At 38.5% G+C, this 16,433-nt stretch overlaps 1 protein-coding gene across 1 annotated transcript in view; it reads right to left on the bottom strand.

Moving 5' to 3' along the window:
* FAM171B (family with sequence similarity 171 member B) overlaps positions 1 to 14,650 on the bottom strand; it is a 71,862-nt gene extending 57,212 nt beyond the window's left edge. The window contains exon 1 of the mRNA XM_003907708.3: positions 14,227 to 14,650. Within this exon, the coding sequence (XP_003907757.1) occupies positions 14,227 to 14,452 (226 nt within the window). The 5' untranslated portion in view covers positions 14,453 to 14,650. The remainder of the gene's footprint in view (positions 1 to 14,226) is intronic.
* Positions 14,651 to 16,433: the final 1,783 nt, after the last annotated feature.

Genomic DNA, 16,433 nt, shown 5'->3' with positions numbered 1-16,433 from the left:
TATTGTCACAGAAAGATAAAATAGATCTTAGACAAAAATTAATTTCCTTTTTCTTCCTTTCTACATAATTTTGAGACTCACTTTAAGTGTGCTTTCTTCTGGGAAACTCAGGCCAAATTACTTTCCCCCAAACCTGTTTCCACAGTAGCCTATACATACTTCAAATATACTCATCACACTATTATGATATGTGGTCTTCTTATCTATGTCCCAACTGACTGTTCTCTGCAAGCAGTGACAATGTATTTTATTTCTATATATTTGGCACCATGCATGGTGCCTGGCAAATAGACATTCAATGAGTTTTGTTTAAAAAGAAAAAAAATAGTGAAATCAGTCTTGTAGGAATCTTGTATATTCTCACCAACCCCATAGATATACTGGCACATGATGTGTTGAATTTGCATAAATGCCAAATTTTGCTTTTCAAAGCAGGTATTGCTCTTCATCCAAAACCTGTATACTTTGACCACTTCAGTCCTAAGGTCCTACAGTCTTTTCCCCACATAAGATCCTTTTCTTATATAATCTGGAGAAGCCAGCTCAAGCATGTGAATGAAAGAACATATTCAATTACCCAAATAATCATCTATATGGAGACCTTAATTTATTCATTCAATACATATTTATACAGGGATATAGCCCCAAGCAAAGCAATTATTGCACCTGGCCTGATCTGGCTTCCAAACTAAAGGAAAAGATAAATATGGAAATACGGAACAGATGCCTAGCTACCAATTAATTACAGACCTTTCACAAGTAGGAGGTGCCTCTGAGAGTGCATAACAGACGAACCTAGCTCAGACAGGAAAGTCAATGAAAAACCTTTTTATAAAAAAAAAAACAAAAAAAACAAAAAAAAACCCCAAAAAAGTGGTATTTAAGCTAATATCTGAAGTTTGAATGTAATTATCCAGGTAATTGGGGTGGGGGATGGGCAGTGCCTGTGTTGGATGTGGGTAGTGTTAAAAACCAGAGATACAACCTGTGTTAAGGCACTGAGGCACAAAACCTGTCACTCCCGAGGTACAGAGAACTGGAGCAGTGATGAAGTGGGAAAGAAGCTGGAGTTGAGACTGCAGTAGTGAATCATGCAAAGCCTTACAGGTCACATTATGATTTTTGACTTGGTTCTCAATGTAACTAATGTGTACTTAAAAATAATCATTATAGTAATCAGCATAGGAGGGCAGGGTAGGGAACAATCCCCAAGGCTTTTCTGGGGAGTCTGGATTTCAGAGCATCAAGAATGGACATAAGGAGGCCGGTTGATGTGCTAATATGAGCTAGTGCTAAGAGTAACCTGAGCTAGAACAGAGGCAGTAAACATGGGGAAAAATTAACAGAGGAGGAATATATTTAGAAAGTAGACTCCTAAATGGATTTGCTGATAGATGAAGAGGAGTGTAGAGCTGGTAGCAAGCACAACACCAACTACTCTCACATGCTGCTGGAGCACTTCATTGGTTTTTAGTAACCGTAAGGAAGGAAATATTTATTTTGGCTGGCATGGTAGGAAATCAAGAGTCTAGGTTTATTATTAAACCGTGATACCTGTGATATAGCCATATAAAGATATCAAAATAATTGGTAGATATATTCAGGAGTGAGCTCTGGGGAGTCTTGGCATATAGATGATATTTAAAGCAACTGGAGTGGATATGACCACCTGGGGGTGAGGACGATGAGAAGAGAGTCAGAGAATGTTAAACAGAAAAATAAATTTTGTTTCTACTTTCATGTTTTAGAATGTAAGGATATTTTAATGACATGCATATTATAGTTTCAAATGTGTTATGATTATAATATTAATATATAATTTTCAATATAATATAATTATTAGAGAGCAAATTATTTGAGTTATAGACTTTCTACTATACTATTGATAAGGAGTATTGATAAAGAAGAAAGGGGAGTAAATTGGGCCAAGGTTGTTAGAGCCGTGATGGGCCCATGTACCATCCCTGCATAGCGTCCTGATCTTTAAGCCAGTCCTTATATACAGAAAGCACAATCACCACAACAGGGCTGCGATTTGTCAAGGGGTGTCTATATCTTTTTCACCTTCAGTTCTATGCCCTAGATTGTTCTCTAAAGCTGCAGCTTTCCAAGCTCAACACATGCTATTATTTATCTTTGGAACATCAGAATGTGCTGAGATACAAATTTCTCCTTTTGGATTTCAAAGTGAAAGATAAATTCTGTAAGATAGAGCTAGTCCTCAAAGTACAGAAATTCTCTCTGCCATTCACTCTTCATAGTCTCTTGCATTTCCAATGTAATCAGTTATTAATGATACCATGAGAAGTGTAAATCAAAAAAAGAAAAATATGGGTTTCACTGAGTTTAGAGATGACATTAATTCCAAAAGCCTGGAACAGCATTGGTGACAAAAACAGCAAGTTAAATTACAGATTTAAATCACTGTAGACTGAAATTACCATTTTGACCCCAAAACAGCTTAGAGACCAAAGATTAATACTTATCTCAGGAGAGAGGAAAAGGTTTAGGTTTTTATAAATGCCTTCTTCGGGAATTACTAACAACCAGGGTAAGCCCTCATCTGCTAAAACTGATTGAGGTTTATAATCAGGCCTGGAGGGATTAGATGACTGGAAAATCATCAGAGCCCATATTAAGATTAACTCAATCTCAGTGACTATCTTTCAGTGGAAGAGCCATGAGCCAAATGCAGAGCTTCTGGATTGACTGCCAACAGATTCTGAACAAAGGGTTTTTTCAGGTATAAGGTATCCCACCTGTTTATTATATAACAAAACCTAGATATGAATCAATTCCAAGGCATGCGATTTATCAGAAGATATTTATTACATATTGGCAGCCATTGCACCAACAGAAGGGAGAAACTAAGGCTGAAAGAAGTGACCGAGATACGTGCATTCTAAGCAATCACGAATCTTTTAAGGGTTTAGAGCCTTCTGGTTGGATTGTTTATACGGCTGTCATGCTTGCTAATTTCACCCATCATATCTGCACAATAACAACAACAAAAAAATCTTCACATGTTAAGAAAACACAATGTTTTTTGAGTCTAAATGTTATTTGAGTTTGAATGTTACCTTTGTTCTCTTATTGAGTCCACTTACAAAGGCTTAATTAACCATGGTAGGTTTTCTGACCCCTTTCAGGGGTCAGAGATGCCTTTGAAAATCTCAAAGCACATTGAACACTCGATAATGGCAGATTGTCTAATTAATTTCAGGGTTCCCAGGAACCCCCTACGCCCTTCTATTGGCTCCCTAGAACCTCTGCGTTGCCATGAGGTAGAAGGCAGGACTTGGACACCCCAAACAGAGAACGAGCTAAAACAGGGACAGGGCAGAAGCAGCTTTCCATAAGACATGCTCACCAGTGTGCCATGGCAACAACCCGGAGTTACCACCCCTTTCCACAGCAATGACCCAATAACCCAAAAGCTACTACCCTTCCCTAGAAATCTCTGCATAAACCATCCTTTAACGTATATGTAGTTAAAAGTAAGTATAAATATGACTACAAAACTGCCCAGAGCTGCTACTCTCTGCCTATGGGGTAGCCCTGTGCTGCAGGAGCAGTCACGAAGTTGTAACACCATAGGAGCCGTAACACTGATGGTTTAATCAAGCTGCTGTCTTCTACTCTACCACTGACTCACCACTGAATTCTTTCCTGGGTGAGGCCAAGAACCTTTGCAGGCTAAGCCCCACTTTGGGGCTTGCCTGTCCTGCATCAATAAAGTATAAAGGAATGAGAGTCTTTTACATATACATGGGGGGAAAAGGATTCACTACTTGGGAGGCCCTTCCTGCTCCACGGACTGTTGACTTGCCTGACTCCCTCCCTCGTCTCTTGAGCCTCCAAAGTCTTCACTTCCAACATCTTTACATCCTACATTTGCCAAGCTTTATCGGTGCATAGACTTCTCTCCTATTTGAAATAGTATACTACGGTACAGAAGCAATTTTAAAATACACATTCTTTTGACTCCTCTGATTCACAAACTTGAAGCAGTTGGTAGTGAAAGTTTTAGGTTATGAACAAGCTCAACCCTTGTCATACTTGCTATGAAGGAAATTAGCAAATTATCCTTAACAGTTTTATCAGACTTTGTAACTGCCAGTGTTACCACAATTTCTTTTAAGGGTGTCTACCTTAAAAGAATGTCTTTTAAGGGTTTCTAGCTCATGTCTTACACTTTTCAAACACTGCCAGAGCAAAGAACATAAAAGAAGGTCATTTCTACCTCATTCTAGTTCTAAGAGCATATGATTCCAAGAAAGTTTATTATAAAGCATAGATATGAGTATAATCTGAGAAGGGAATACTTTTGTTTTTTTTTAAAAAAATTATTACATATTTTAATTAATATTAGGCATTGCTTTCTTTATTGTAAATAGCATTAGATCAGATTAGCTGTTTCATACAATACTATAAAAATAATGTTTATAGTCAAAATCTGATTAATATAAAGAAAGTGAAATTTTTAGAAGTATTAAGTCATAGCTTTTCTGCTAAACTTCCAGAATTAAACAGCACAAATATATTGAAAAATATACTTCAAGAAGTACTTATTTTATGAAGAGAAGTTATTTGTCTTTAAATACAAATACTTTGAAAGTACCAGTTCATTTAAATATAAATAAGTAGATGGGTTTTTTAACTTCAGGTGTACAAACCAAATTAACCATAATCCCTTGCATGACACACCCTTATCACTGATCCATGAATGGTTCATTTTACTTAAATAGTTAAATAAAGTCTACTATGCCCATTATTTTGGTGATATTTTTCCCCTTACACAAAAGCATGTTCTTCATCTATTTCATTCTTACAGTAAATGGATATTTTTCTGGTAATCTTGTTTCAGTCACCCAGACATTTATAAACAAACCCTACTCATGCAAATGTCAAAGAACATTAGCAGCATGTTTCAAGTTTTAAAGAAACTTAATTCATTTAATTATACTGAGCCATAATTTGACATCTTAATTTTTACCCTTTCCCAAAACACAGGAAAGGAGGCAAGGGTGGAATGAGTCACAAACCCCAGGACATCTGCTGTCTCTAACTCCTGGTTATAGTTAATCCATTAAGAAAAACAAATCACCTGTCTATCCCTCCTGTTTCTGTTTGTGTCATGTTCCTATTATTAAAAAGCAGAGGAATAAGTCAGTGGGAATAAAAGCACGAACACTGGTTTTATTTTATTTCAGAAAGGACAAAGGATATGGAATTTTATAATGTCTTTGGTGCCCAGGGTCCTCACAGCATGAGCTATGAGTTGAAGCTGAACATTTCTACCAGTTGACTGGTCAACTGCTTACGTAAAGACCAGCTAGCATTTGGATCCCCACATACGAATTGCTGTTGGTTCAGCCAAGTAAATGTTCTACATCTCAGCAGAGCCAACAAGTGAATTAAAAATATGTAATTTGGCTGGGCACAGTGGCTCACGCCTGTAATCCCAGCTACTTGGGAGGCTGAGACACGATAATCGCTTGAACCCAGGAGGCGGAGGTTGCAGTGAGCTGAGACTGCACCACTGCACTCCAGCCTGGGGGACAGAGTGAGATCCTGTGTCTATATATATATAATTTATAAATGATATTTCTTTACTGAACAGGAACAAAACTGAACTAAGTACAAGAAGTGATTATACTGGCAAATGAAATATTAACTTAAATGTGATATTATTCCCTAAATTGTTATGATATAGAAATCTGCTTGAGGAAAAAAAAAAGCATATTAAATAGAAATTGAAATGTCACATATAAATGAAATTAATTTTAAATCTTACTTTCTGTGTAAGATATAGAACCTTAATGTGGAGAACTTTGGCATTATCAGCTCAAGGTTTGAAGAGTAATACATGACTGAGGCATGCTATAATTCTGGTTCACTAGGTCCCTGAGGCATATTTGACACATTAATAATGATGGAAAGTGATTACCATTTCCCTGACACTCGCTGCCCTACATGAAATGGCACTCTCAATCACTCACTCATTTTAGGCCCAAATAAACTGGCCTTATATTCACAGGCATTATTAACAAGAATGTAAAAATACAGCCTAGTCACTGTGACACGAACAATCATAAAAGAAAAAAAAATTAAATGGCACAGAATCTGATATGTCTTGGACATGTGAATTGTGCTGATGCAAAAGGCCAATTAAAGAGGCATCTCCAAACAGAATCTTCAAAGCAAACAGAGCTATTTTCTTACGCTTACACAGTTATATAGCAATTAATATTTTGGTCAACAGACTACATATATGACAGTGGTGGTCCCATAAGAGTATAATACCATTTTTACTTTGCCTTTTCTATGTTTAGATACACAAGTACTTAAAATTGTGTTACAAGTGCCTACAGTATTCAGTAGAGTCACATGCTGTACAGATTTGTTGCCTAGGAGTGATAGGCTATAACATATAGTCTAGGTGTGTAGTCGGCTATACCATTTAGGTTTGTGTAAGTACACCCTATGATGTTCACAGAATGACAGTCACCTAATGACGCATATTTCAGAAAATGTCCTTGTTGTTCAATAATGCAGGACTGCATTTTACTACCACACATATCTTTCATGGTTTTAGACTCTTCCAGATAAGTATTTCAAAGCAAACTTTACCAACAGCAAATGGAAAATAGTGTATCCATTTCCTAGCTAAGGCAACTTGGACAAAAGGAAATTAAGAAACATTACACTAAGCCAAGTAAATGAATGACAACAATACCAGAGCTAACCTAGTCAGACAGACATTGAAAGAGAATCAAGTTCAATATTTATATACTTGGGGGAAGAGCTTTATTACAGAAAAATAATTGGTACAGTTTCTACTTACTCACATTAAGAACACTATAAAGCTGCTACTAAAACAAACTGGACTCAAATTCAACACAATAACATATGTGTTATCAACACCAAGAAATAACTTCTTTTGGTATTAAAATCCTGGAAAGAAATCATAATTACCCCATCTGGGAATATGGCCTTTGAGGCATGATTACTTGGTTATTTTGAATTCCACTTTTCCTGTTGATTTTTCAAATTCCTTGAAAAGAAAAAAGTAAGTAAATAAGTGCTTTCATGGATGGGAGATTTAAGTGGCTACCAAGGGCAGGAGAAAATGGTGAGATGTAGGACAAAAAGTACAAAGTAGCAGATATGTAAGATGAGTAAGTCTAAAGACCTAAGGTACAGCATGAAGACTATAGTTAGAATACTGTACTGTATACTGGAAATTTGGTGAGAGTAGGTTTTGGTGTTGTTATCACACCAAAAAAGGTAACTATGTGAGAGGATGGATATGTTAATTTGCTTGACTATAGTAATTATTTCACTATGTATAAGCCTATTAAAATATCCTGTTGTTATAATATATACAATTAAAAAATAAAGTTAGCCAGGTACAGTAGCTCACATCTGTAATCCCAGCATTTTGGGAGGCTGAGGTGGGCAGATCACCTGAGGTCAGGAGTTCAAGAACAGCTTGGTCAACATGGCGAAACCCCGTCTCTACTAAAAAAAAATACAAAAATTAGCCGGGCATGGTGGCAGGCACCTGTAATCCCAGCTACTTAAGAGGTTAAGGCAGGAGAATCACTTGAACCTGGGAGGCGGAGGTTGCAGTGCATCTGAGATTGCACCACTACACTCCAGTCTGGGCAACAGAGCAAGAGTCTGTATTTAAAAAAAAAAAAAAAAAGTTAAAAAGAAGTTTAAATTAAGTTATTTTAAGAAAAAGCATACAGTAATACTATACAATACATCTCATTATTTTTAAAGTAACCATCTTAAGAGAGGTAAGTTCCACCTACATAGAATATTGGGGAACAAAAACATTTTTCACTTCAAAAGTATATCAGTTGGCCAAGCAATTCCACTCCTAGGCATTTATCCAACAGATATGAAAACATGTACACACAAAGATTTGTATAAGAATGTAGCAGCTTCATTCAGAATAGCTAAAACTGGAAACAACCCAAATACCCATCAACAGAAAAATCAATAAACTGATCTGTGGTAATTCATACAATGGAATACTATTCAGCAATAAAAAGGAATAAACTACTAAATGTGCTACAAAATGAATAAAATCTATGGAAATTATACTAAGCTAAAGAAGCTGGACACACGCTATTTGATTCCATTTTGTGAAGTTCTATAAAATGCAAAATTAATCTATGATGAAAACAAAATCAACACAGCAGACATCGCCAGGTGAGGGACAGGAATTCCCTAGGAAGGGGCTATGAGGAAACTTTCTAAGGTGATATAAACATCTATATCTCAATAGGGTGATGTTCACATGGGTATATCTATTTGTCAAGAGTGTACAGTAAAATATGTACAATTCATATATGTACATTTTACCTCTAAAAGGACCTATTAAGAAAAAAAAATAAACCCAGTCCATACTACCCAACGCAGTTTACAGATTCAATGGAATCTCTATCAAAATACCAATGGCATACTTCACAGAAATAGAAAAAAAAAAAAAAACCCTAAAATTTATGTGGAACTACAAAAAGCTCCAAATAGCCAAAGCCATCCTGAGCTTTAAAAAAAAAAAAAAAACTGGAGAACTCACATTGCCGGACTTGAAATTATACTGCAGAGCCATAGTAACCAAAACAGCATTGTAACTGGCATAAAAACAGACACAGAGACCAATGGAACAGAATAGAGAACCCAAAAATAAATCTATTCATCCACGGTGAACTCATTTTCAACCAAGTTGCCAAGAACATACATTAGTGAAAGGACAGTCTATTCGATAAATAGTGCTGGGAAAACTGGATATCCTTATGCAGAAGAATAAAACTAGACCCCTATCCCTCACCATATACAAAAATCAAACCAAAATGGATTAAAGATTTAAATCTAAGACCCCAAACTACGAAGCTACCACAAAGAAAACACTGGGGAAATTTTCCAGGACATTGGTCTGCACCAAGATTTATTGAGTAATACCCTACAAGCACAGGCAACCAAAGCAAAAATGGATAAATGAGATCACATCAAAAGCGTCTGCAGAGCAAAGGAAACAATTAACAAAGTGAAGACATAACCCATAGAATGGGAGAAAATATCTGCCAACTATCCATCTGACAAAGGATTCATAACCAGAATATATAAGGAACTCAAACAATTCAATATGCAAAAAATCCAATAATCCTATTTAAAATTAGGCAAAAGATGTACATAGACATTTCCCAAAAGAAAACATACAAATGGCAAACAGGTATATGAAAAGGTGCTCAACACCACTGGTCATCAGAGAAATGCAAATCAAAACTACAATGATAGCTCATCTCATCCCAGTTAAAATGGCTTTTATCCAAAGACAGGCAATAAGAAATGCCGATGAGGATGTGGAGAAAAAGAAACCCTTGTACACCACTGGTGGGAATGTAAATTAGTACAACCACTATAGAAAATAGTAGGAGGTTCCTCAAAAAATTAAAAATAGAGGTACCATATGATCCAGCAATACCGCTGTTAGGTATATACCCCAAAGACAGCAAATCAGTATATTGAAGAGATATCTGTACTGCCATGTTTATTGCAGCACTATTCACAATCGCTAAGATTTGGAAGCAACCTAAGTGTCCATTAACAGATAATGGATAAAGAAAATGTGATACATATACACAATGGAGTACTATTCAACCATTAAAAAGGATCAGATCCTCTCATTTGCAGCAACATGAATGGAACAGGAGAACATTAAGTGAAATAAGCCAGGCACAGACCAACTTTGCATATTCTTACTCATTTGTGGGAACTAAAATGTAAAACCATTAAACTCATGGAGATAGAGATTAGAATGATGGTTATCAGAGGCTGGGAAGGGTATTGGGAGGGGAGAAAAAGTGGGGATGGTTAATGAGTATAAAAATATAGTCAGAATGAATAAGATCTACTACTTGATAGCACAACAGGGTAACTGTAGTAAACAATAACTTATTGTATATTTTAACATAACTGAAAGTGTAATTGGAATGTTTACAACAAAAATGATAAATGTTTGAGGTGATAAACACCTCATTTACCCTGATGTGATAATTATTCATTTTATGCCTGTATCAAAATATCTCATGTAGCCCATAAGTATATACACCTACTATGTTCTCATAAAAATTAAAAATTAAAAACAAATCCCACATAGTGGAAACAGGTAGAAGTATGGGTGAAAAAACAATGGCAGAATTTTGACTACTGTTAAAGTTGGGTGACAGGTATAGGCTTTTATTACACTATCCTGTTTACTTTCTATATATTTAACATCTTGCAAAATAAAAAATTTAAAAATAGATATCACTGAAATATGCAATCAAAAATTATCATACCATGAAAATATGCCTCTCAAGAAGCTTTCTCTGTACTGAAAAGACATTTCTATAATCCCTAGAGATCCCCTGTGTCTCTGCTTCACATGGAGAATTTTAAACGGAGCTCATTATTTTTCCCCAGCTCCTCTCGCCCTCAACCCCAGCATGCCTCCCATCTAATGGGCTATCAGAATGAGTATAATACGGTTGTACCAACTACCACTAGCCCCCAAATTAATTCTTCTCAGCACCCTCAAATATTTATTTCTAACAAATACGAGTACAGATGGAGAAATAAGAGCTGTTGTATACACTGGAGAAAACAATTGATTTGATGGATACCAACCTTAGTCTTTATTTTCACTGCTCTCTGAAGACGGTGTTTTTGTAAGTTAATGAGAAAATGGAAATGTACTTTTATTTGCTGATTTTTAAAAAATTTTTCACATTTAAGTTTTTTTGTTTCATCTTGCTTTCTTGTTTCTCAGAAATATAAAGAGGCATAAATTTTTAGAATAATAAAATCCAGAGAATACTAAGCAAGGGCAATGGTGAATTTCTCTACTATGGACAGATAAGGCTTAGTCATATATCAGTCATTTAATGTGTCATATTCATTTTCTAAATTTTGCCTGAGAAAAGTCCTACAGTTTTTCAAATGGTACGTCCAAAGAATCAGAAGCATCATACAGAGGTAAAGAATGAACTCAAGCTCAATCACAGCTATTTAAAGGTATATAATATGTTAAAATCCTCCTGGGTCATAAGAGGATTAAGTATACTCAGGTAAAGAATTATGGTTCATGCTTGTAAACCCAACATTTTGGGAGGCTGAGGTGGGAGGATTGCTTGAGCCCAGAGTTCCAGAGTGTGAGACTAGCCTGGGCAAAAAAGCAGGACCCTATCTCTACAAAAAATAAAAAAATTAAAAATTAGCTGGGCACAGTGGCATGAACCTGTAGTTCAGCTATTCAGGAGGCTGTGCCCAGGAGGTTGAGACTGAGTTGAGCCACGATCACGCCACTGCACTCAACCGTGTCTCAGAAAAAAACCCCGAAAATTCTTGATAGAACCTAATAAGTAGGCCCAAGTACTGGTATCAATCAGTTTTCTGTAGTCGGCATAAGATAAACACTGATATTAACTAAAATTAAAGATCCAAAATTTATATACTTTACAACTTCTACTTACAAATTTTACTACATAACATTTATTTTTATAAATCCCCTGCTAAACTCCAATGGAGAGTTTCTCCAATGAAGAAGAATACTGAGAAAGTGAATTCATTCATTCATTCATCCATTCAACAAATGGTTGAATGTCTATGGGTACAAACCAGGTGCTCTTCGAGATATTAGAAATATAGCAGTGAACAAAGTCCACGCTTTCACAGAGCTTATGTTCTATCAAGGGAAAACAGGCTTATTAGAACAGCTGAGAAGAATGAGTACCATGGAGGAGAATGAATCCCGGTAAGAGCAAAAAGGATGCGCAGATTACTATTTTAAACACCTGGTCAGGAAAAGGTCTCTCAGTTACTGAGACACTTGAGCAAATCTGAAAAATGTGAAGTTCCAGAATTCCAGGCAGAGAAAATGGCAAGCGCAAAGGCCAAACACTTGGGTCCACTTGCAAGCTAAAGAAAATAGAACTAGTGTGGCTACAGTGGAGTGAGTTAGGGTAAGGGCTAAAGGAGACGGGAGAAAAGGAGGATACAAAGGATCTAGACATTGGTAGGAGATGGGAGAAAACGAGGATACAAAGGATCTAGACATTGGTAGGCCATTTTCACGATCTGGGCATCTAGTATGAGAGAGATGGGAAGCCATTGGAGGACTGTGAGCAGAAATTATCCTATTTAATTTTTTTTTTTTTTTTAAGATCCCTAGCTGTGTGAGGAGAACAGACAGTAGGGAAACAAAGGTTGAAATAGGAAGACCAGTTCAATGGAGAGATCACAATGCATTCAAAGGAATATGTTAACTTCATTTGTCTATAAGCTGTGTTGCATTATAAGACTCAATATTCCAGTAACTAAAACAGCAGTCAATTGAATTGCTCCCTTGTTTGCCACTGGCTTGGGTAATTAGAGTTTTTGAGGAAGAAGAATCATCATAAGTTACTTTTCAGGTTCTAGTTTGATCTATTGAATAGTGTGGTTCCTTTATTCAATCTAATAAGTAAATAAAACAAAAACTGCTACTTTCCCAGACAATCATCTTTTTCAGAATATTCCCTCACAAATATCAGAAAGCAAACATTTTAATTTGCATGCTTGATTCAGGTTTCATATTATTGCAGTTATTCATAACCCTAATCACAACATGTATGTATTACAGTAGTCAAAACTCATTTAATATTCCTGAAAGGTACATTGAAATAAAAATATACTGCAAACCATAAAACCCACCAACACTCTCCCAGACTTCTGCTTCATAGTGAATTTATGAAATATCTCTATTAATGAGGCCAGTCAATCTGATATATCCAATTTCCTTAAGTTCAGCGAACGGCATGTCTAACAGTAGCCTCACCCAAACCACGTTATCACTTTCAGTTATTAAAAGCTGGGTAGGAAAACCACCATACACTATACCTTTCAAGACTTTTAGCCACACTTGAGTGTTACTAATTGGTTTCAGAGGGTGTCAGAAACACATGCTTTCCTGCACACTTTGGTGATTTCATCCTATGCTCAGAGCACTCTGATAAATTAAATCATCCTGGCTGTGTCATGAATCGCAGCTGGCATGCCTGTGTACTGCTTTTTGATGATGAGCAAGCAATACAAAACGTGATGCTGATTCCACTCTTTAAAATCTCATTTTCAGCACTCATATAGTGTTACCAGGCAGGATTTTAAAACAAAAACAAACGTCATAATAAAATTCACTTTGGTTTCACAAAATCTAAGCCCTCGTGCCAGAAAATTGGAGGCTTTTTTTCTTTCCAAATAGCAGACAGAATCTACAGCCAGGAAGCGAAGTGGGTTGGGGGGTAGGGAGATGCAATATACATGGATAATCCAGCTATTTGCTTACCGATGGAGCTGTAATGGGGGGAGAGGGAGAAACTGCAGAACTGTTACAGCCACCTATACCACAGCCGTATTTCTGCACTTTCATTGAACAGTGTCAAGAATCTGCCTCATTTAAGTTCTACTGACAAGTAAGGAGATTTCCCTCTCCAGGGATAGGCTTTTGCTGTACTAATACCACTCCAGACTTCACCATATGTATCCCCCTCTCCTTTTCCCTTTCCTTCAATTACAAACTCCTATTTTGTTTTGCTTCATCTTACTGTACTAAAAGCATTCTTTGCAATAAGATGAACCCTTAAACCCTTCCTGGGGTAAGGAGAAAGAGAAATAAATAATAAAAAAATCAAGATTTCTCTCTTCATGGCTAAATTTAAATATAGCAGGCATGGAGAAATGGTGAAAAGGGATGTGTGGGTGTCCATGGCAAGATTTCTCAGTCTCTAGGAGAGAAAAGGATAGAGAATAAAATGCTTAAGGGATTTAAGAACCGTGTGTGTGTGTGTGTGTGTGTGTGTGTGCAGTCATTCCCACGGCGGAGGGTGGAATTCAGGCAGAAGGGAGGGAAAAGAAAATCAATCCAGGCAGTCACCCACCCCCAGCCTTCCCGACCCCTCTCCAACCCACTGCAGTGCTCTGAGCTGCCCAGAAAGCTCATTACCCGAAGAGCAGATTCCCTACACCAGATCAAGGGACCAAAGGCTGTGTAGCCAGTCTGGGGCGAGAGATCGGGAGGGATGGTGACAGGAACGAGGATGGGAATGGCTAGGGAAGGGGCGAAGAAGCCGGCGAGGCCCTAAGAGATGGCCGGCCAAGACTGAAACGCCGGGCTAGGCAGCCAGGACCTACCTGGAACCGTCAAGGTGGACGTCGCCCCAGGCACCTCTGGCCTCTCCTCCTCAGCCTCCTCCAGCTGCTTTTGCTGTTGCTGCTGCTGCTGCTGCTGTTGAATGAGGCTGAGGTCGGAGCGGCTGAGTTCCGCTCGGGCGGCCGCGGGGACCAGCCGCGCCTTCAGCAGCACCGCTGCCAGGCCGAGAAGCAGGGTGCAAGGGACACGCCGGCAGAGCCTCGCCATGGCCGAGAGCCAGAGGGCCGCGGCGGCATATTGCGGGGCTCCGGGCAGCGGCGGGCGCCAGGGCTGCGGGCTCCCGGCAGCGCCCGCTCGCTCGCTCCCCCTCGCGCAGTCTGCCAAGCAATCCCTCACCGGGAGGAGGAAGAGGCCCGGGAGGCGGAGGGGGCGGAGGAGGAGGGAAGGGGAGTTTGCATCCTTGCGCATGTGACGCGCGGGGAGGGGCGAGCCCAGGCCCGCGGCCCCGCGCCCCGCAGCCACCTGGGGCCGGGCTGCTCCGAGAAGACGCGAAAGCTGGGGCTGCAGCCCGGGTGGAGGGCCTTAGGGGAAACAGAAAGGGGAGGCCTTCTGGGAGCTGGTAGACGCTCACAGTCTCCACTTCCCACTGAGGCACGGGGAAGATTTGCAGAGAGTGGAATAAAATTCCCTCCACCTGAGCCCAAAGTAGCAGAGAAGGTGGTATATTGATTACTCCCATCCAGCACATAACGTGGCACCAACGGATCAAAAGGCCAGGATCTCAACCAAATAGGCTTTGCTGCATCACCGCCATCACTGGTTAGCTAGAAGTTAAACTGCAGCGCGCCAGATTTTGACTAAACTTCTTTTCTCTACCCTAGTGGGAATTTCTTTCCATATCATAAAATATTCTTAATTACATTTTGTCTAATTCTAGCCTACCCTTTTCATTTGTTCAAAAAAAAAAAATCTTACTAAATACTAGTTGCTTACCATGTGCCAGCATTTCCTCAGGTATTTGGAATAAGTAAAATACAATCCCTGCATTCCACGAGCTCATCATCTATTAGAGGAGAGGAACACAGAAACAAATTAGAACCCAATGTGGTGCTACAAACAGAAAAGCATTACAAGTCCAGAGGTCTTAGAATTGGAAGAAAATGTCTCGTGTATGTAGGGGCTATGAAACACCAGGGGAGGTAGAATATAAAAAAGAGTAAGACTTCCACACGGGAGAAATCAGGAATGTGGAAGTGTGTGTGTGTGTGAAACCCAGAGGTGTGTAAGCACAGTGGGCTTGGAAAAGTGTGAACAATTATTCTAATGGAAGAATGACAGTGTTTTAGATTGAAGAGCAGAGTGGAGACCAGGTCATTAAAAAATAATAGTAATAACAAGGATTTCTGTAGTACTTACTGCGTGCTTAAGGACTTAACATTTGTTAACCTCTGGAATAAACTTAGATGCTGTATACAGAAATTGAAATTTACACTGTAGATGATAATGAAAGAAATTAATCAGGGAAGAAACTTGCTACCAGTTGTGCATTTTAGAAGAATCACTTTGCTCTCAGTATGGCAGATGGATTAAAGGGGGATAAATTGGAAGAGAAGATGCCAGTTTAGAGGTGTTTGCCAAAACCCATGAGGAGATGCCAAAGGTAATTGAAACTGAAAAGGAAAAGAGTAGGAGACACAGTATATAAGACTACAATAAACAGATACGGTTAATTGGGAAGAGGAGGAGATGTGCCTAGTGTGAACACCTAAATTGACAAATTGAGATCTTAAGTGGCTGCTTATGACCTTATCAACGTTAACTGGCCTAGAGTAATGAGCCCTGGCTTGTTCAGTTGTGGTCTCTTTGTATTTGGAGTACCTGTGAGACATCTCATAGTGCAATATAAATGTCATCTGCTGTGACATCACCCCATTTACCATGGTCGTTCATTGTCCTTTTCCACCCTCATCATTCTTACCTTGTCCCTCGCAGTGTTTTCAATATGCTGGAAAACAACAAACTTCTCAGTACTGGAAAAGTATTTTTTGGTTAAGCAGATGAAAATAGTGTATATATAACTAATGGTTTAGATATTTTGTCCCTTCCAAATTTCATATTGAAATGTGACCTCCAATGGTGGAGGTGGGGCCTAGTGGGAGGTCTTTGGTTCATAGGAGAGAATTCCTCATGAATGGCTTGTTGTGCTCCTCATGGTAATGACTGAGTTCCTGCTCTGAGCTCACAAGGG

This window comes from Papio anubis, chromosome 10 (genome assembly GCF_008728515.1).
Source record: "Papio anubis isolate 15944 chromosome 10, Panubis1.0, whole genome shotgun sequence".
Classification (NCBI taxonomy): domain Eukaryota; kingdom Metazoa; phylum Chordata; class Mammalia; order Primates; family Cercopithecidae; genus Papio; species Papio anubis.
This window is presented reverse-complemented; position numbering and strand designations above follow the sequence as displayed.